At 49.9% G+C, this 20395-nt stretch overlaps 1 protein-coding gene across 2 annotated transcripts in view; it reads right to left on the bottom strand.

Annotated features, from left to right (window-relative positions):
• Nucleotides 1-19117, bottom strand: part of CFTR (CF transmembrane conductance regulator) — a 188949-nt gene extending 169832 nt beyond the window's left edge. Inside the window, exons 1-5 of one of the 2 annotated variants that reach the window (XM_039913194.1) lie at nt 18971-19117; nt 16747-16906; nt 15981-16222; nt 15898-15942; nt 13697-13824 (exon numbers count right to left, since the gene is read on the bottom strand). In XM_039913194.1, coding sequence (XP_039769128.1) covers nt 13697-13824; nt 15898-15942; nt 15981-16222; nt 16747-16906; nt 18971-19117 — 722 coding nt within the window. 2 annotated transcript variants of the gene reach the window in all.
• Nucleotides 19118-20395: the final 1278 nt, after the last annotated feature.

Genomic DNA, 20395 nt, shown 5'->3' with positions numbered 1-20395 from the left:
TTGGCTCTTCCCTTCTACTTTACCTCACTAATCTACTACAAGGCTCACCTAACCACATTACCTCCATCTCATCTGTCTCACCATCTATCCCTCTCCCACATCCTCCCTCTGGCCGGGAACTCCTTCCCCCTTCATATCAGACATACCATCATTCTCCCCATCTTCAAACCCTACTAAAATCTCATCCTCTCCCAAGAGAACTTCCTTGAACAAATCCCTTATTTCCTGACCCTATTTATCCTCCCCTCTCAGAGAGGCCCAGGGAATTCCTGAATTTCATTCAAGTTAAAATCCTCTCAACTCACACACCAAAATTATGAACACGTTATGTACACATGTACACATATGTGTGCATTACACATACACAAATCTTGTAAACCAAGGTTCCTATGTCTCCACTTTTGCCTGATGGTCCAGGCACATGAAATTAAATGTAATAATGGTATTTAAGCACTTACACTGTGCCAGGCACTGGGACGGATACAAGCAAATCAGGTTGGACACAATCCCTGTCCCAAGTGGGGCTCACAGTCTCAATCCCCATTTTGCAGAAAAGGAAACTGAGGCACAGAGAAGTGAAATGACTTGCCCAAGGTCACACAACAGACAAGCGGTGGAGTCCGGATTAGAACCCAGGTCTATCCACTACACCACGCCGCTTAACCCATGGTAGGCTTTCACACCCAAGCTGAAAATAATCCTAAACTTGGCAATGATACTGATAAAAGCAGAAGAGCTAGAACTAGCACACTCAAATCTCAACCATTTTTCCAGGTCCTTAAACTATCTGTCACGAATCTTGACAATATCTTTGACATTAAGGAGCTGATTTTGCAGTGGTTGCTGAAATTCATACATTCAGAAACTCATTCTTGGATGCCATTTGGGTTGTTTACATTCTGCTTTGATTTCACCACTTTTATATCACCCCTTATGTACACTAATAAAAATTATTTGATCCTCTGACATTATTTACTCTCCATTTTGACCACTCGTTTCCCAAAAGAACCTACTAACCTCTTAGCCTGGTTGATCAAGATTACTTTTTTTGATGGTGTTTGTTAAATGCTTACTCTGTGCCAGGCACTGTACTAAGCCCTGGGGTAGATACAAGCTAATGACGTGGGACACAGTCCACATCCCACATGGAGCTCACAGTCTTAATCCCCATTTTACATATGAGGTAACTGAGGCACAGAGAACTTAAGTGACTCGTCCAAGGTCAAACAGCAGACTAGTGGTGGAGGCTGGATTAGAACCCAGGTTCTTTCGACTCCCAGGCCCGTGCTCTATTCAATAGGCCTTGTTGCTTCAGATTATTCCCTACTCAAATGACCCAAATTGCACCCAATTGGGATGCATTCACATTCAGGGCGACCTTTCTTCAGACTCTGTGGCCACATCTACCCGGGTTTAAGCTTTCCAGCAGAGGGCAGTCAACCAATGGCATTTATTGAGCTCTTAATGAGTGCGGGGCACTGTACTAAGCAGTTGGGTGAGTATGACATAACAGAGTTTGTAGATAAGTTCCCTGCTCACAGGGAGCTTGGTGAGAAAGAGCATGTTACAGTCTGGAGTCTCCCCCTGGACTAAGCATTAGAGCCTAGGTAGAAATAATTTGAATTTTCAGAAGCAATTTTTCCTTTGATTCTGAAAGTCACAATGATGTAGGTGGGACATCTTTCTTCAATAAATTTAATCTGTAGCTCGGGCTTTGTTTTATCATGCATCAGAGGCAATAAGACATGGGCATTAGCTGTAAGAAATACTTATCGAAAGAACAAAAAAAAGGCTATTCCTTTGCGGAAGGGTGAAAGTTAGTACTAGGATTCTGCTTAGTACAATGTTCTGCACATAGTAAGTGTCCAATAAATACCATTAATTGATTGGGATAGTCAAGTGGATTCTAAGCATCTCATCCAACACCAAATGGAAATAAATACATTCATAAGCTCCTCCACCAGACGGTAAGCTCCTTGTGGGCAAGGAACGTGTCTACTACCTCTGTTCTCTTCCAGGTGCTTCGACAATGCTCTGCACATAGTAAGCACTCAATAAATACCACTGGTTGATTGGTAAGACACCTACATATCTCTTTAGGAAGAGTCATACAGCTGCCACTCCGGGGTGTGTTGAAAACTAATTCAGAAAAAAATTGCCTGATAGAAATCTTAGGTGAGAGTCTTAATGATCTGGGGTGGGTAAATATTGGATCGTTTCTTCTAACAACAGGCTCAAACACTTAGTCCCCTAATCAAAGATTAACTCTTAAATTCCTTTCCTTTTAGTAGAACACTGGATTAGGTCCCTCCCACAGTTCATCTCTCAATCAATTGCATTTGAGTGCTCACTGTGTGCAGAACACCGTACTAAGCACTTGGGGGAACACAACATAACAGACACATTCCCTGACCAGAATGAGTTTACTCTCAGAGAGCCTTGACTGCTCCAGCTAAGAAGAGACCCCAGTGAAATCGTATTTGAAACACAGGGCGGCTTTGGAAGCTTTCCATCAGTACTTGCTAACTGATGTACGGCAAGGAAGAAGGGCCGGGTATTTAAGTGACAAATCCTGATTTTGAACAGTCAACAGCTCGGGACTCTAACTGCCCTTGGAATGAGCTGGTGTCGGTAGCCACCCGTGTTAGGTTGTTAGCTATGTCAGAAGCTATGGAGAAGCAGCGTGGCTCAGTGGAAAGAGCCTGGGCTTCGGAGTTAGAGGTCATGGGTTCGACTCCCGGATCTGCCACTTGTCAGCTGTGCGACTGTGGGCAAGTCACTTCACTTCTCTGTGCCTCAGTTACCTCATCTGTAAAATGGGGATTAACTGTGAGCCTCACATGGGACGACCTGATTACCCTGTTTCTCCCCCAGCGTTTAGAACAGTGCTCTGCACATAATAAGCACTTAAATACCAACATTATTATGTCAGTGCCAGTAATTTAAGGATTAGAGAGTCAATGGTAGAGAGCCAGTGGTAGGGGGCAATGTTAGGTACCCTCTGCAGACCTTTCTAAGCCCTCATTTCCCCTCTGCATTGACCATGCCACTTGGCTGTGGACATTTTTAAACACTGATTCTCATCCCAGCCCCACAGCACTTATACTTGATTTCTCCTGTCTGCAATTTAACATCTGTCTCCCCCGCAGCCTGTAAGCTCTTTGTAGACGGACACTGAATCTTCCAACTCTATTGTTTTGTACTTTCCTAAGTGATTAATCGCCTCTCGCGAATGCACGGAGAGAGTTTCCAGTGCACGGGGAGAGTTTCCAGTACTCTACCAGTCTCAGCTGCGAGAGGGAGAGTCAAGCAGAGGCCTACCCATTCCATTCCTAGCTTGGGCAGTGGCTAGCGAGTGGAAGGCAATCGGCAGCAAGTCAAAACTCCCCTGTGCTGAGCAGCAGCGTCATGGGAGAGAGTCAAGGGCGGAGACTCAGGTTTACTGTGCGGAAGGAGTCAACGGTAAGCCACTTCTGTATTTTTTACCAAGAAAACTTTATGGATACACCACCAGAACGATTGTAGATGGGGATAGGGTGTTCTGGGAAAGATGTGTCCATGGAGTCATTATGGGTCAGAAATGACTCGACAGCAAAAGACAAAAAGTGATTAGTAGCTTAGTGTGCACACAAGCAGCACTCAATAAATACCAACTCTGATCGATTATACTCTCCGAAGCATTCTAGCATTCAAATACAATTCATTGAATGGATTGATTGAAATGCCATTGAGTGACAGGTCAGTCACCTCAGCAGTCAAGTCTCAATCCCCAGAGTCTTCCAATGTTGGCGGGGGGAGGGGGTGGAACCCTGCCAAGCACCTCAAAATGGCAAGGGGAAGGCTGTACCCCTGGCTTCTCAGATTCCCAGGCCCAAAACGCTTTCTCAAGGGTGGGTCTTCAAACTGCTGTGGAGGATGCAGTAGGACAACTGTTGGTAGTGAAGAAGGGAGATGCCCTTGTTTCAAAGAGGTGGAATCCTGGCTTGTCTTCCTCTCCCCTACATGGCTATGTAGCTCCCGAATTTTGTTGTCAGAGCCACCTTTCCTGGGGTGGGGAGAGGGGGAAGGCACCTGCCCCTCTGATCGTCTTGCCTGAGTGACCATGAGAGAACTGGCAACTCTAGAGCCCTCTAAGAAGGGGGCAGGTGCAAGAAGCAGCGTGGCTCAGTGGAAAGAGCCCGAGCTCGGGAGTCAGAGGTCATGGGTTCGAATCCCGGCTCCGCCACTTGTCAGCTGTGTGACTGTGGGCAAGTCATTTAACTTCTCCGGGCCCAAGTCCCCTCATCTGTAAAATGGGGATTAACTGTGAGCCTCACATGGGACAACTTGATTCCCTGTATCTACCTCAGCGCTTAGAACAGTACTCTGCACATACTAAGCGCTTAATACCAGCATTATTAAGGGATGGCAGTTCACAAGATGAGAAGCAGCATATCCTACTGGAAAGAGAATAGGCCTGGAAGTCAGAGGAACCAGGCTCAAATCCTGGCTCTGCCACACATCTGCTGTATGATTTTGACTAAATCACTTAATTTCTCTGTGCTTCAGTTCCCTCATGTGCAAAATGGGGATTCAATACCTCTTTTCCCTCCTACTTAGGACTGTGAGCCCCACATAGGATCTGATTATCTTGTACCGGCCCAGTGCTTTGTATGTACTAGGCACATTATAAGCCCTTATACATTATCATTATCATTACTGTGGTTTCAGAGGGTCCTATTAACCATTACGCATCATGACTCAAAACCTGTAAGACCCATATTTGCCGGTTGGATGGAGTTTCAGATAGAGACGGCACTTGGAATAGTAGAGGAGGAGGGAGGCTTCATCCGAGAGGGAAAATGTGGCACCCAAGAGTTGGTCTCGGGCCTGAAGTCACAAGTTTTGGTTCTGAGGCTTCCAACAAATTCTGCCCTCTGTCCCACACCTCTTAAAAGTTCCGGGTCATGGATGACAGTAGGAGGGGGAAAAGGGTGGGAAGATATTTGTCCAAGAACACTTCTTGGCAATAGGACCACTTCTGTCTCCCCCATTAGGCTGTTAGATCTTTGAGTGTGGGGATTATTTATTTCGCCTCTACTGATAAATTCCCAAGCACATAGGAGGTACTCAATAAATACTACTGATAATAAGTGTGGAATTTGTTAAGCGCTTACCAAATTCCAGGCACTGTTCTGTGCACTGGGGTAGGTACAAGGTAATCTGGTTAGACACAGTCCCTGTCTCACAAAGGGTTCACAGTCTTAAATCCCTATTTTAGAGATGAGGGAACTGAGGCAAAGAGAAGTGAAGTGACTCGCCTAAGATCTCATAGCAGACAAGTGGTAGAACCTGGATTAGAACCCATGACTTTGACTCCCAGGCCCATGCTCTATCCATCAGGCCATGTTGCCGATGAAGTGAATAGTACACTTGACTGCAATCAATCAGGCCATCCATCACACCTTTTCCACTCCCCGGAGGCATTCTCTGGACAGCCCCTGAGACCACAGCATGTTGCCCGATGGTCTTCCCACGTGGCCAGAACGAATAGTTCCAGACTGAAGCTTTTCCTGAAACTAGACCTACCCCCTCGGACCTCCCCCTTTCCAAGGAAGTGACTTGACTGCCTGCATGAGCTGCAGCTAGTTGACTTCTTTCTCTGACCCTCACTGGGCCAGGACCAGGTCCCTGCGGGTCACACACGAGAAGCAGCGTGGCTCAGTGGAAAGAGCACGGGCTTTGGAGTCAGGGCTCATGAGTTCAAATCCCAGCTCTGCCACGTGTCAGCTGTGGGACTGTGGGCAAGTCACTTCACTTCTCTGTGCCTCAGTTCCCTCATCTGTAAAATGGGGATCAAGACTGTGAGCCCCACGTGGGACAACCTGATTCCCCTGTGCCTACCCCAGCGCTTAGAACAGTGCTCTGCACATAGTAAGCGCTTAACAAAATACCAACATTTTCACCACGTGCCCAGCCCCCTGGAAATCCGGTTCCTCCTTGTAACCTTCAGAACCTCGGGGGTCCTTGTTTCTGGAATGGTTTCCAAGCAGATGTCAATCGTATGACACCGACCCCGCCCACTCTCCTGGGGATGAAGATGCAGAAAGGTCCTGGGGTCTGATTCGGCCCTCCGGAACATATAATAACCCATTTATGTCACCCCGGTGGCATTGCAACCTAAGGATCCTAGAAGGTCCCATCCTGAGGCTGTCAGGCCAGGAGGGTAGCAGGCTGTTCGTACCCCATTCCCTGGCTCCCACTTCCTAAAGGACTGGCTCTTCTCCCTCGGTTACGCATGTGAGATCCACACGTGACACCCTATTTACCAAACCACCTCACCAATATTTTAGGTTTGACGTGCCAGACTAAACATACCCCAGTGGCTCCTGACGTACCGGGCACATCATACATTAGTGTCTCCCGGAGACTGGAGAGGGATTAGCGGTCACTGCGGACAACAGGTTCCTGAACAAGGGCCCTGCTCCACCTGGAGGGTATCTACGTCCCAAGAAAGACCTTCCCCATGCCGTCTATATGCCCCTCCTTTCCAGAAGCCCCTTGGGTTTAGTGGTTATAGGGGCAGCACTACAGATGTAGTGTAGCCTAGTGGATAGAGCACAGTCCTGAGACTCAGAAGGTCCTGGGTTCTGATCCCGGCTCTGACCCTTATCTGTTGCGTGAACCTGGGCAAATCACTTAACTTCACTTAAAATGGGGATTAAGATGGCGAGCCCTATGTGGGACAGTGGCTACGTCCAACTCAATTACCTTGTACGATGCCTGCCATAGTAACAAATACCACAGTTATTATAATTATTAATTGTTCTCAGTCGGCTGGGTCGGTAAGGGGGCTCAGGACGCAGTGATTCTATGATTGGAGCAGGCAAAAGCAAAAGGAAACCTAAACTTCCCACTGCACTCTCCCGGGGGTGTTGTGGAGCTGGGATTCAGACCAACTCTGCACAGAAAAATGTAATCTCTGAGACGCTAATCCATTCCAGTTCATACCCAAGTCTGGACCTGTAAAAATGGCTTCATTTGCCAGGGAATTGCCAACCACCACTGATAACTGATAACCAAGAGAGTTAATTCATTTGGGGCAGCAGGCTACAGAAGGCGTGTAACGGTGATTTCTGGAAGAAAGGAGCGCTTTCAAATGTGGTGAATACTGGCCTATTATGGGCCCAATTTATAAGGGGATCGATGGGGATGAGAGGAGATAGTGGGCATGGAAGTTGGGGAGGAACTTGGGGTGAATAGAGAGGGAAAGTGACTAGGGGATGAGGATTCAGTGGTAGTGAAAAGAGGACAAGGGAACTAGCTGAAGGGAGACGGGATGAGAGAAAGGAGGTCGCTGCCCCTAAAACCCAGAGCCCTTACCTCAGAATAGGTGCTTTCCACCATGAGAGGACAAGGTACTTCCCGACGGGTTCAAACTCAATTGGGTAGCCCAATCCTGGGCCTCTTGAGACACCCTTGGGTCCTTTTGTGTTTGTGTGAGAGTCAGCCCTCGGTCTAGGTAGCAGCAGACATCCTAGTTATAGACCAGACACATATCCACACTGCCTGAGATGCTGACTGGTGATTTTCTGTTTGTTCGCTGGGCAAACACAGGCATCAGAGTTTTTCTTTCCCTGAGTCAGACATCCGAATGTTTGAAAAGCCCTGGTCTTATGGGCGTGTACTATTGGCATCTCACTGAGGGCGAAAAGCCAAGGTAGAATGCCACTATTGCAGGCTGGACTTTTACAAAACTATTGCAGGAACACAAGGGAACTTGAGTTCCACTGTGAATATACCACGGTTGCTTAATACCTGCTGGCCGTCAAGAGCCAAAAGGCGCACACCCAGCCTAAAACAAGAATGGGGGAAGAAGCAGTGTTGCCTAGTGGTTAGAGCACGGGCCTCTGAGTCAGGAGGGCTTGGGTTCTAATCCCAGCTCTGTCACATGTCTTCTGGGTGGCCCTGAGCAAGTCACTTCACTTCTCGATGCCTCAGTTATCTCATCTATAAAATGGGGATTAAGATTGTGAGCCCCATGCAGGACATGGACTGTGGACAACTTGATTAGTCTGTAACTACCCCAGAGCTTAGTACTGTGTCTGACACAGCGTAAGCACTTCAATACCATGAAGGAAAAAAAAAAAAAGGATGCTTAAAGCACAATTCTTCCATTCAGATTCTCTCTCATTCATATTCTCTCTCTGGTAACCCCTATACATTGAATTACAGCACTTGTTAATTATGGTACATGTTAAGTACTTATTACGTTCTACGCACCGTACTAAGCACTGGGGTAGATATGAGATCATCAGGATGGATACAGTCCCTGTCCACTTGGGGCTCACAGTATACGTAGGAGGGAGTGGAATTTAATCCCCATTTTACCGATGAGGAAACTGAGTCTCAGAGAAGTGAAATAACTTGCCCAACGGCACACGGGAGATAAGAGGCAGAGCCAGGATTAGAACCCTTGTCCATGCTCTTTCCATCAGGCCACGTTGCTTGGCACCTCCCAGCTGGCTCCCACCCATAAACCAGTGGTTCCAGAACCCACATCCTATAGGGAAAAAAGCCTTGATCTTGGGCTGAACCCTAGATGCGGTGATTCATCATACATTAACAGCTTTATCTGACCTCCCAGAATCAGAACTTGTCTTCCATTCATTTTAAGTGAAGGTGACCATGTGCTTGTATATGTGCCTGAGATTTTTGTTCCTCAATTTACAACACCAGGTTAATCTATAATCACGTAGTAAATCATCTTAGCTCCAGAGTAACATGTCCATTAGAGATATGTGTTGCTAACATTACTTCATTTCCCAGGACTGCCATATTACCTTCAGGATACATAGAACCCTTTTAGAGAAGCAGTATGGCCTAGTGGATAGAGCACTGGCCTGGGAATCAGAAGGACTTGAATTCTAATCCCAGCTCCGCCTCTTGTCTGCTGTGTGACCTTAGGCAAGTCATTTCATCTCTCTGGGCCCCGGTTACCTCATCTGTAAAATCGGGATTTAACACTGTGAGCCTTTTGTGGGACAGGGACTGTAACCAACCAATCACCTTGAATCTACCCCAGCGCTTAAATGTTGGTATTTGTTAAGCGCTTACTATGTGCCAAGCACTGTTCTAAGCGCTGGGGTAAATACCAGGTAATCAGGTTGTCCCACGTAGGGCTCACCATCTTCATCCCCATTTTACAGATGAGGAAACTGGGGCACAGAGAAGTGACTTGCCCAAGGTCACACAGCTGCCAAGTGGCGGAGCCGGGATTAGAACCCATGACCTCTGACTCTCAAGCCCGGGCTCTTTCCACTGAGCCACGCTGCTTCTCTATGTGCTTAGTACAGTGCCTAACCCATAGTAAACACTTTACAAATATCATTTTTAAAAAAATGGACTTGAGCTTGACTTAAGTCTTTGGTTCCACCCTGATAACCCCAATTCCAAGTGCTGGGACCAAACGGACAATTTCCCTGACCCCTGGACCCTCTTCCCACTCTTGGCTATGATTGGCTTGGCTTTACTCATCACCCTCCTCTGGTGATTTCTACTCCTCCCCCAACAGCCACTTCTTGTACAGGGGATAGAACTCAGTAACACCAGGGTGTGTAATAAGGATCAGAGGGGAGAAAGACTAAGCCACCTTCAGGACAACACTTACAAAGCCTTAACTAGAAACCTGGCTGAGAACCGAAGGCTTATTCTCCATGGATATCTGTAAATTCACTGCAGCCCCTTATCTTTGAGGTATTCGTAAAGTGCATACTATGTGCCAGGCACTGTGCTGAGCACAGGGGTAGATGCAAACTAATCAGGTTGGCCACAGTCCCTGTCCCGCAGAGGGCTCCCAGCCTCAATCCCCATTCTACAGATGAGGGAACTGAGGCAGAGAGAAGTTAAGTGGCTCGCCTGAGGCCACACAGCAGGTAAGAGTCAGAGCTAAGATTAGAACTCAGGTCCTTCTGACTCCCAGGCCCATCTTCTCAACACTGCTTCTCTGTGAATGGACCATATATCTAATTGCCCGCCTCAAACAAAAATGTTTTATCACCTTTCTGTTTCATTTAGCATGATTGGGACCCCCAGAATAATCATCATCAATGGAATTCATGGAGCGCTCACTATGTGTAGAGCACTGTACGAAGCACCTGGGAGAAAATAAAACAGAGTTCTTTCTGAAGTTTACAGGTTTCTGTCTGCCAGTTTATTGCCTCTCAGAACGGGGAAGTAATTGAACTTCGATTCCATCGTGAAGTTCAAAAGCAGATGCCTTTTGAACTCTGTTGATTTTCCCAAGCACATGCTAGTGCCAAGAGTGGAGGATTTTCTCCCAAGTGTCTGTTGCCAGCCACACCCCCATTTTAGATTGCGATCCCCCTTATGAGCCAGGGACCAGAAAGTCCCCCTCAGTAGAATGTTTTACAAAAGCCGGCACATGACAAATTCAATTATTGCTAATTATAACCATTATTATGCCATAGATAATAACCAAGTCTTTTCAGATACAAAAATACCCTTTCAGGCTATTAAGCAATCAATCAGTAGTACTTATTGAGGGCTTACTATATGCAAGAACTGTTCTAAACACTTGGGATAGTACAACAGACATGTTCCCCACCCATGACTATCAAGACCTATTCACACTTTAAAAATGCAAATATTTTAGCAACCTTAACTCCTTTGATTGGCTCCTCCCTTTGAGGTGAAAAATATACTAATAGGATTCAAAATGCCAATTCTAATTCCCCTCTTTTAATATTCTGTAAAGGGAGATAGCATATTCAGAGTTTTAAATACTCAGGTAATGGACATTTCTGAAAAGACCAAACTCCTTTGCAGTACATCTTTTGACCCCAGGAGAGAAAATGTTTAGGACTATATGCAGTTTATTTAAAGATTCTATCTCTTAAAATGACACATGCATGAACTTCAGTGCTTAGTGTGCAGAAAATAGTAAGTTTGCTTATTTTAAAAACACATCTACTCAAGAGCCACTTAGCACAAAACTAAGAGTGAAGAAAACAGCATGAATGCTATTAATCTAAAGTATCATTTATGGATTCATTCTATTGTGTTCCACCATCAACATTCTAATGGCAGTATGCTCGAAAGTCAGCGGAGGATCTGAAATATGTATACTCAGGACGAGGCTTTCCCCCCCACACTTTTCCATCTTACTTATACACACTCTTCACCTGTTCCTCCCCTGCTTCTGCTCTTTACACCTCTCAAGCTCACTATCTAGCTGTACTTTGCTTTTGACTCTCTCACTCCCATACCCTTTCCTCAAGCTGTTCCCTTGATCTGGAACTCCCTCTCCTGTCCCAAATCCAGCAGACCACGGCTCTCCCCAACTTTGCAGTCCTCCAAAAATTCCACCTCTTCCCACAAGCCTTCCCCACTTATTCCCAAACCCCCAAGGCATACCAACCCAACAGCCACCTCTAAACACTGAGAAATGGATTTATTCTCTTCCTCAGCAATTGTGTGTATACACACATACACACAAACACACATATATATAATTTATATAGATAAATTATGGAGTCAAACATTTATATGCATCTTGTCTCCCCTGTTAGAATGTAAGCTCTTGATGTACAGGAAACTTGTTTCCTGCTTCTCTTGCCGCTCAGCACACAGTAAGCATTCGATAAATACTGATTGTACTTTCTCAAGTGTCTAATACAGTGCATTGCGCATAGTAGTTGCTCAGTAAGTATCATTAATTGTTCATTCCCAATTTCTTAGCACCCAGAAAATGCTCAATAAATGCCATTATTTCCATTGTACCCAACTTTTATCTTGTCAGGACACCAGTTTAAAGACAAATTGCTGAGGGGGAAAGGGAAGGAGTTGATAACTAAACAATACAAACAAGGCAGTTGGACCCTGTGGGACAAGGGAGAGAGTCAGCCCCAGGAGCAGAGGGGAATGACAAAAGATCAGAAGGAATAAGGCTGCTGAAAACTTTTTTTTTTTTTAAATACAAAAAGCCCAGCTGTGGATAAACTACCAAATTAATAATCCATGCATGGAAACTCAGGAGTTAAGTTTATGAGTAAAAATCGAAGTCCTTATACCTTGCCTTGCCCCAGAGTATCTCAAATTGCTTTTATCACTATCTACAAACACCTCTTCGTTGATCTTCGGCACACTTGGGAAGTGTATAGAGAGTAAATATTTTGAATCCCCCTTACCCAGATTATAATAGTAATGATGGTATTTGTTAAGCACTGTTCTAAGCACTGTGGTAGATGCAAGGTAATAGGGTTGGATACAGTCCCTGTCCCACATGGGGCTCGCAGTCTTAATCCCCATTTTACAGATGAGGTAACTGTGGCACAGAGAAGTGACTTGCTCAAGGACACACAGCAGGCAAGTGGTGGAATCTGGGATTGGAACCCAAGTCCTTCCGACTCCCGGGCCGCTCTTACCCACTATGTCATGGTGCTTCCTGATGAAAAGGCGCAAGATTTTGGCAATGAGTAGGAAGCTGAACCGAGTCCCGTCCCGTCCCCGCCACCCCCATTCCCAAGAAACTGTTCTAAACTCCAGCTATGGCTTCCTTTGGGGGAACATCGACACAAAAAGTGATTCTAAAGAAGGTGTGGGTCTCACCCTCACAGGGAGCGGCTGTTTTGGAAATTTTGTTTCTACCTAGAGGTACTGATTCCAAATCTTCTATGCCCATACACGGAATCTTCCCCTGCACCAGTGATGGATTCCCCCCCCCCCCAAATATTAGGGAGAGAGTGATGCTCAGTACAGTGCTCCGCACACAATAAGCGATCCAGAAATACCACCGACTGATCAGCTGTTCTTCCCTTTATATAAATGTGCTAATCGGGGGCTCTGGGAATTAGGAGAGCGAGAAACTGATTCAACTCCTCATAAAAGCGTTTTTATCATAATTGTATTTTCAAGAGTAAAAGTAAAAAGCGAGAACTCATCCCCGGGGCACTCATGACCTAAAATAGAGCTATTTAATCGAGCGCCTCTGCAGGCGATAAACTTAGCCACTTTGGAGAAACTTTCCCTCAATGATATTTCTACAGCTTCTGCGCAGCTCATCCAGAACTGCTTTCCACGGAGAGTGGGATGAAGATATTACACGTTATTCGGCTATATAATCGATCTATTTCTACGGCTTCCCATTTCCATGGTGACAATGGGCTCCTTCCCAAATTTTCACTTAGTGGATCCTGGGGTTGGAATCATAGGGTGAGCGGGGTGCCCTGCTAAGGGCGAAAGGGGAACCACCGATGGATCGACTGATGCCGGATCTCTAAATCGAGCGGGTGTCGGGGCTTCTTCGGGCATCCTGAGCTCTGATATTTTGGATGCGTCGCGACTTCGAAGGCCGGAGGAACCAGGTTGCCGAACTCGCAATGCCGGTGGGACAGACGACCGTTTCCAGGCCCGGATGAAATTAGGGGCAAACTCGGATTCGAGGCAGAGAGCCTTTCCAAGACTATGGATTGTCCAAGACGAGGGGAAGACCATGGAAGGGAGACTCTTGCAAATTCCCCAACTGGATGGCGGCAAGTGGGGAGCGCTCCCTTGCCCAGAAGGGAGGTCTGTGGGATGACCTCAGGCCCGGGTCCAGGTGCAGGGGAGTCTCTCCTGGTGGGAGGGCCGTGGTCGGTGGGGCCCGGGGGGAGCTGGGCCCCCCCTCCCCGCGCCCCCTGCCCGGACCTCTTCTTACCTGAAGAAAAGTTTGGAGAAGAGGTTGGCTCGCTCCAGCGGTGATCTCTGCATGGTCCTCGGGGCGCTGCCGGGCCGCCCTGCGGGAGCGCACGACGGCTGCAGCCTCGCCTGCCGGCTGAGCTCCGCCTGGTCCAGCCCGGGCCCGGGTCCCCCCCCTTATTCGCTCTGCCCACGGTGATGTCATTTGCCTCCCCCCCCACCACCCCCACCCCAGCCATTCCTGCCCTCTTGTCCCCCTCCCCTCCCCGCCTCCTTCCCCCTCGCCACCCCCGAGGCGCCCGCGCGGGGTAAAAGCGGAGCTCCCGGGTGGCCCTCCCGTCTGTCCGTCCGTCCGTCCGTCCGTCGCCCCTGACCACACACCTACCGAGCCTTCCTCTACCGGGCCCTTCTCCCTCCCCGCGACCCAGGCCGGGATTCCTTCAACCCCTCCCTCCCGCCTACACTTTTCCAGGTGAGCCTCCCCTCTCTTCCCCCCCGCCCCCGGCAGCCCTTACAGTCTAATGCCCCCAGCCCGGACCAGGCCGGACAACCTAATGCCCCCAGCCCGGACCAGGCCGGACAACCTAATGCCCCAGCCCGGACCAGGCCGGACAACCTAATGCCCCCAGCCCGGACCAGGCCGGACAACCTAATGCCCCCAGCCCGGACCAGGCCGGACAACCTAATGCCCCCAGCCCGGACCAGCCCGGACAACCTAATGCCCCCAGCCCGGACCAGGCCGGACAACCTAATGCCCCAGCCCGGACCAGCCCGGACAACCTAATGCCCCCAGCCGGACCAGCCCGCAATCCCCGAGCCCGGACCAGCCCGGCACAACCTAATGCCCCCAGCCCGGACCAGCCGGACAAACCTAATGCCCCCAGCCCGGACCAGCCCGGACAAACCTAATGCCCCAGCCCGGACAGCCCGGACAAACCTAATGCCCCCAGCCCGGACCAGCCCGGACAACCTAATGCCCCAGCCCGGACCAGCCCGGACAACCTAATGCCCCCCAGCCCGGACCAGCCGGACAAACCTAATGCCCCCAGCCCGACCAGCCCGGACAACCTATGCCCCCAGCCCGGACCAGCCCGGACAACCTAATGCCCCCAGCCCGGACCAGGCCCGGACAACCTAATGCCCCCAGCCCGGACAGCCGGACAACCTATGCCCCAGCCCGGACCAGGTGTGCCCCAGCCCGGACCAGGCAACTAATGCCCCAGCCCGGACCAGCCCAGACAACCTAATGCCCCCAGCCCGGACCAGCCCGGACCAGCCCGGACAACCTAATGCCCCCAGCCCGGACCAGCCCGGACAACCTAATGCCCCCAGCCCGGACCAGCCCTTTCAACCTAATGCCCCCAGCCCGGACCAGCTCGGACAACCTAATGCCCCCAGCCCGGACCAGCCCGGACAACCTAATGCCCCCAGCCCGGACCAGCCCTTTCAACCTAATGCCCCCAGCCCGGACCAGCTCGGACAACCTAATGCCCCCATCCCGGACCAGCTCGGACAACCTAATGCCACCAGCCCGGACAATCTAGTGCTCCCAGTCCGGACAACCTAACGCCCCCAGCCCGGACAGCCTATTGCCCCCCCGACCCGACCCATCCCGGGAAGTTTATTGCTAGGACCGTCCCAGGGCTATTCTCTTTCCCACCACCCACCGGCCCCGGGAACATTCTATTACCCCCTCTGGAAGCCCCACGTGGGACAATCCGATCACCCCGTGTCTACCCCAGTGCCGAGAACAGTGCTTGGTACATAGTGAGAGCTTAACAAATACCATCATCGTCATCAACTGCCTCCACCCCCACCTTCCCGGGCCCGGGGGACATTCAAATCACTTCCTTTTCCCAGCCCTGGGGCCATTCGATTGCCAAGCCGCCCCCCTCGATATTCCGATACCCCCACCCAAGTGAGGATAGTCTATTCCCCGCTCCCTCCCGCCAGCAACACTCTATCACCCCCTCCCAGTCCCGGGGATATCATTCTCTATCCCTCCAACCTCCCACCCCCCCCCCCCCGTTCCCGTCCAGTCCTGGGGAAATTCCGTTCCCCCTGTTGGCCCGGGACCATTGCATTACCTCCCCCAGCTCGGCTACTTACTACCTCACCTGCCCCGACCCCGGGGACATCTATTGCGCTCCCCGCCCTCCAGCCAGGACAGTCCCGAGCGGGGGCTATTGCCTATTATTATTATTATCATTATTCCCGCACCTGCGGGCGGCGGGACACCAGGACGCGGCCGCCACGGGACTCGAGCTGAGACCGAAAGAGAGAGAGACGGGGAGCGCACCTACCGGCTTCCCGCACCTTCCTCCTCCTTCTCCTCCTCCTCCGCCCCGGCCTCCGGGCTTGTCCAGCCGCGCTGGGCCGCCGGCGAGGTGCATTTTGAAAAAGGACGGAGAGACCTCCCCTGGCCGCGCCATCTCGAGGGGCTTTAGCTCCGAGGAGCCCCAGGGGACGAGCTGGGCACGGCGGTGGGCACGGGCTTCGTCATCCCGAACAGGTGGCGAGGGCGGCCGGGGCTGGTAGTCATGAGCTGGGGGAGGTGGGGAGGGCCGATGCCCTGCTCTCCGTCTCCGGCTTCCCCGCACGGAGGAGGCCGACAAAGGTTCAGCGGAGCCCCAGACGCCCGCGGCCTCGGGTCGGGGCCGGCAGCTCTTCCTTGGCCACCTAGGCCGGTCCCGACCCCCCTCCCCCTCCCCCCCACCGTCTCCTTCGGGGAGCAGCACTCGAACTCGGGGCTCGGCAGAGCCAGGAGAAGCTGCTCCGACGTCCCCCGGCGAAAATCGCCCTTCTCCCAGCCCAACGACGGAAAAAATCAGCGCAGCGGGCCGTCCGAGCCAGGTTGGGATTTAAAGCGCCAAGCACGCCTGCTGGTTAATCGGGCCGGAGATTTTTTACCACTGGAATCGGACAAAAGGGATTTCAAAAGCAAGCTCGCGGGGATGGGACTCTGTGTTCCACTTTTTTTCTCGAGAAAACGCATTGGGTTTCCTCGAAAAAGAGTCGATTCCCTCCCGAATTCCGTTCATCTCATGAAAAGGGCGCAGCTGCGGATACTCGGCAGATTATGAGGGTTGACGGGCGACTCCTTTAAAAGAATGGGGCGAGACGCGTTCGTGTAGCTCTGCTTTGCGATGGAACACATTTCTTCTAAAGATCTTAAGGCACTTTCAGGTTTATACTGATGGTCGCGGGGTGGGGGGAATAAAAAAGCAGCCTAAGAGATGTGAATCGGATCAGAGAGTAATCAGAGATCCCCTGGAACTTCTCCTCTTGCTAAAACTCTAACCCGGGCCACGTTCTCAGAAACCAGTTCCCGGACACATCCGCCGCAGCCGTTTCTTTACTGTTGACTTTCCCAAGTTTGTCAATGCCGCTCATTAAATCCACTTTTGCCCTCTCCGACTATTTGCTTTAGAACTTTGAGTGCAGCACACCAAAGTGTAGAGGTTCACATGATTGACGCTGATGGATGGAATCCTTTCCTCTTGACTCTCCGATCTAAAATATGACAGGGCCAGAAGCGAAGACCGACCTCCCTCTCCGACCCCGCCGGTAAATTTGAAGGCTCTCTAAATTAAATGGCCCATCCCCCTGCCTCCGGACAGGCCTGCGCCCACATCTTTCCACCCTCTCTCCCACCATCTGTGTTGGAAATAACAACTGTTAGATGAATCAACGATAAGGGTGAACAACACGTGGAAACTAAGTCAGACGACCCAAGTAATATAGTGGGCATGAGTTTCTGCCCGTAGATGAACACGTTGTGTATTAAGTGCTTTTACGGTGAAAGGCACATGAGGGCACCCGATCTATACTGCGGGGTTCAAGTATAGAATCGTATCATCTTAACGCCTAGATTCTCTCCCGTGAATCAACGCCTTATCGTGGAGGAGAGTTTGCGTAAGCTGATGAAATTTAGAGCTATGCCACATAGGGCTCCCCAGCATGGCAAGGTCTAAGCCGGAGCGTCAAAGTCGATTCACCCGTTCTGGGCAGCGGCGGCGGCCTGGGAAAGAGTCGAAGGCAGACGATCGAGTGATCAAACTGTCGACCGAAGACAACGGCAAAGACTCGAGTTTTTACTGCGTGGAAGGCGGCAGTGGTGAACCACTTCCGTATCTCTACCAAGAAGACTCTGTGGGTACACTTGCCAGAATGACTTGATGACAGAAGATGGGACATTCTGAAGAGGGTGGAGTCAGCATGAGGTGGAATCGGCTGGACAGCATTTGAAGAAGAAGAAAGGTTAGATTAGCTCTGAAGGCATATAGTGACTTTCCACAATCCGTAGGTGACAGATGTTCCGTAGAAACATAAAGCGAAAGCAAAATGGGTTTTAGGAAAGCTCTTAAGAGCTTTCAGAACGGGAAGATCTGGATTTCAGGTCTTTTCAGCCCCTTTTGGAAACTCTCACTCTTTCTGGCCCTGCTCTGCAATTCTCCAGTTTAGCCCGATTTTTGGCAGAAGTGTGGAATCCAGCCCAGAGAGCTTCCACAATTCTAAATCTGGAGTGGGGGCAGCTTCCACTATCCCCCGTGGAGCTGGCACCTGTATGTCTCCGCCATCTTAAACTTACCCATCATTGTCCAGGGAGGAAATACCAGGAGCTGTCAGCCAGGTCACGGCTTCGGCACAAAACCGGCATTATGTTACGGCATCAGCCATAAATGGATCCTGCAAGAATGAACCTTGGTGTGCATTTTGCGGTGTTCTCTACCCCCTGCCTGCCTACTTGCTTATGGTGCCCCATGCCCTCATGGAAACGTGGCTGGCAGGGAAAAGAGAGGGTGAGTGGCACTGCACAGTCCACTGTCACTGTTACCAATTTTTCCATGCAGGTTCTCGGTCCTTCAATCACAGAACTGAGGCTCAAGGCTCCGTCATCAACCCTCACCACTGAGATGGCTGTGCTGTCATTAATCGAAACTGTGGTATTTGTTAAGCACTTACTATTTGCCAAGCACCGTGCTCAACACTGGGGTAGCTACAAGATAATAATAATAATAATTGTGGGGTTTTTGTTAAGCACTGACTATATGCCAGGCTCTGTACTCGGCGCTGAGTTGGATACGGGGAATCAGGTTGGACACGGTCCTTGTCCCAGATAGGGCTCAAGGTCTCAATCCCCATTTTACAGACGAGGTAACTGAGGCAAAGAGAAGTGAAATGACCTGCCCAAGATCACACAGCAGACAAGTGGCAGACCCCTGGGGCAACTGATTCTGTATATTGGGGACCCAGAATGATCGTCCATTTCTCGCACTGCCGTGTTTGATACCTGCAGCACCTGCAGCTGCTTCGTGACTTCCTGATGTTCCTGAGCCTGAGGAGAGCGACTCGTCTCTTGAGTGCTGCCCACCAAGCCGGTCTGTCTACCGAGCTTGGCATAACTGCACCGGCCACTTCCGTTACTTGCTAGTACCATTATCGTCACATCCAAGGGCCCTAGTGGTCTGGGCTGCGATGTTTACTTCCATATTTGCTAGCTCAAAACCACTCCCAGTGGCAAAATAGCCCCGCAGAAACTGAATGGAGACACAGGCTGAGCCTAAGGCAGTGGCTCCCCTCCAGCAGGGCCTCCTCAGGTCAAGCCCCCAGCCCACTTCTCCGGCCACGGGGATTATAAAGTATCCCAGGAGGTTCAGGCTGGCCTTGAGAGCAGTAAGGAGAGACCAGCCAACTCTTAGCCAAGTCAACTTCAAGGGAGTAGTTTGTTAAGGGGAGGAGGGACTCGACCTAGATATTGGGCCAGAAGCAGGGTCATTTCCTCATACAAGAAGAGTAAGAGAAGGGACAAACCCTAAACTGGGAGCATGGTGGGGTGGAGAGAGGAATAGGAAGAGAGAGACAGAGACAGAAGAGCACTGGTTGGGGAGATCCTGCTTTTCCTGCAGTCTCAGGACACATTGAACCTGTTAATTCCAGCTCTCATTCTTGAATTTAGCGGCTCTGACCAATTCCATAAGTGTACAGGAGCTGCGGGGCGATTCCCCAGCACGAAGGATTGCCCGGGTCTGTATTCATTCATTCATTCATTCATTCAATAGTATTTATTGAGCGCTTACTATGTGCAGAGCACTGTACTAAGCGCTTGGGATGAACAAGTCGGCAACAGATAGAGACAGTCCCTGCCGTTTGACGGGCTTACGGTCTAATCGGGGGAGACGGACAGACGAGAACAATGGCACTAAACAGCGTCAAGGGGAAGAACATCTCGTAAAAACAATGGCAACTAAATAGAATCAAAGCGATGTACAATTCATTAACAAAATAAATAGGGTAACGAAAATATATACAGTTGAGCGGACGAGTACAGTGCTGTGGGGATGGGAAGGGAGAGGTGGAGGAGCAGAGGGAAAAGGGGAAAATGAGGCTTTAGCTGCGGAGAGGTAAAGGGGGAATGGCAGAGGGAGTAGAGGGGGAAGAGGAGCTCAGTCTGGGAATGCCTCTTGGAGGAGGTGATTTTTAAGTAAGGTTTCACCAGCCTGAGGCCTTAGCCTCTAATAAACAGTGCAGTGTTTGATTATTTTGATTAAAGATCCAGAGAGATCCTTGCTTTGGTCGAGAGAGACCTAAATTCTCTCTGTTCTCTGTGCGAGTACAGTAGTCAATTTGATGGCACTGCTGCTATTCCTGATGTGTTTGGGGCTATTAGTAAGAAAGAGGTCAGAGGAGATTTTAGAGTGACTTTGCGTGGGAACAT

This window comes from Ornithorhynchus anatinus, chromosome 10, assembly GCF_004115215.2.
Source record: "Ornithorhynchus anatinus isolate Pmale09 chromosome 10, mOrnAna1.pri.v4, whole genome shotgun sequence".
Lineage (NCBI taxonomy): Eukaryota > Metazoa > Chordata > Mammalia > Monotremata > Ornithorhynchidae > Ornithorhynchus > Ornithorhynchus anatinus.
Note: the sequence above shows the minus strand (reverse complement) of the source record. Positions and strands in the feature narration are given on the sequence as shown.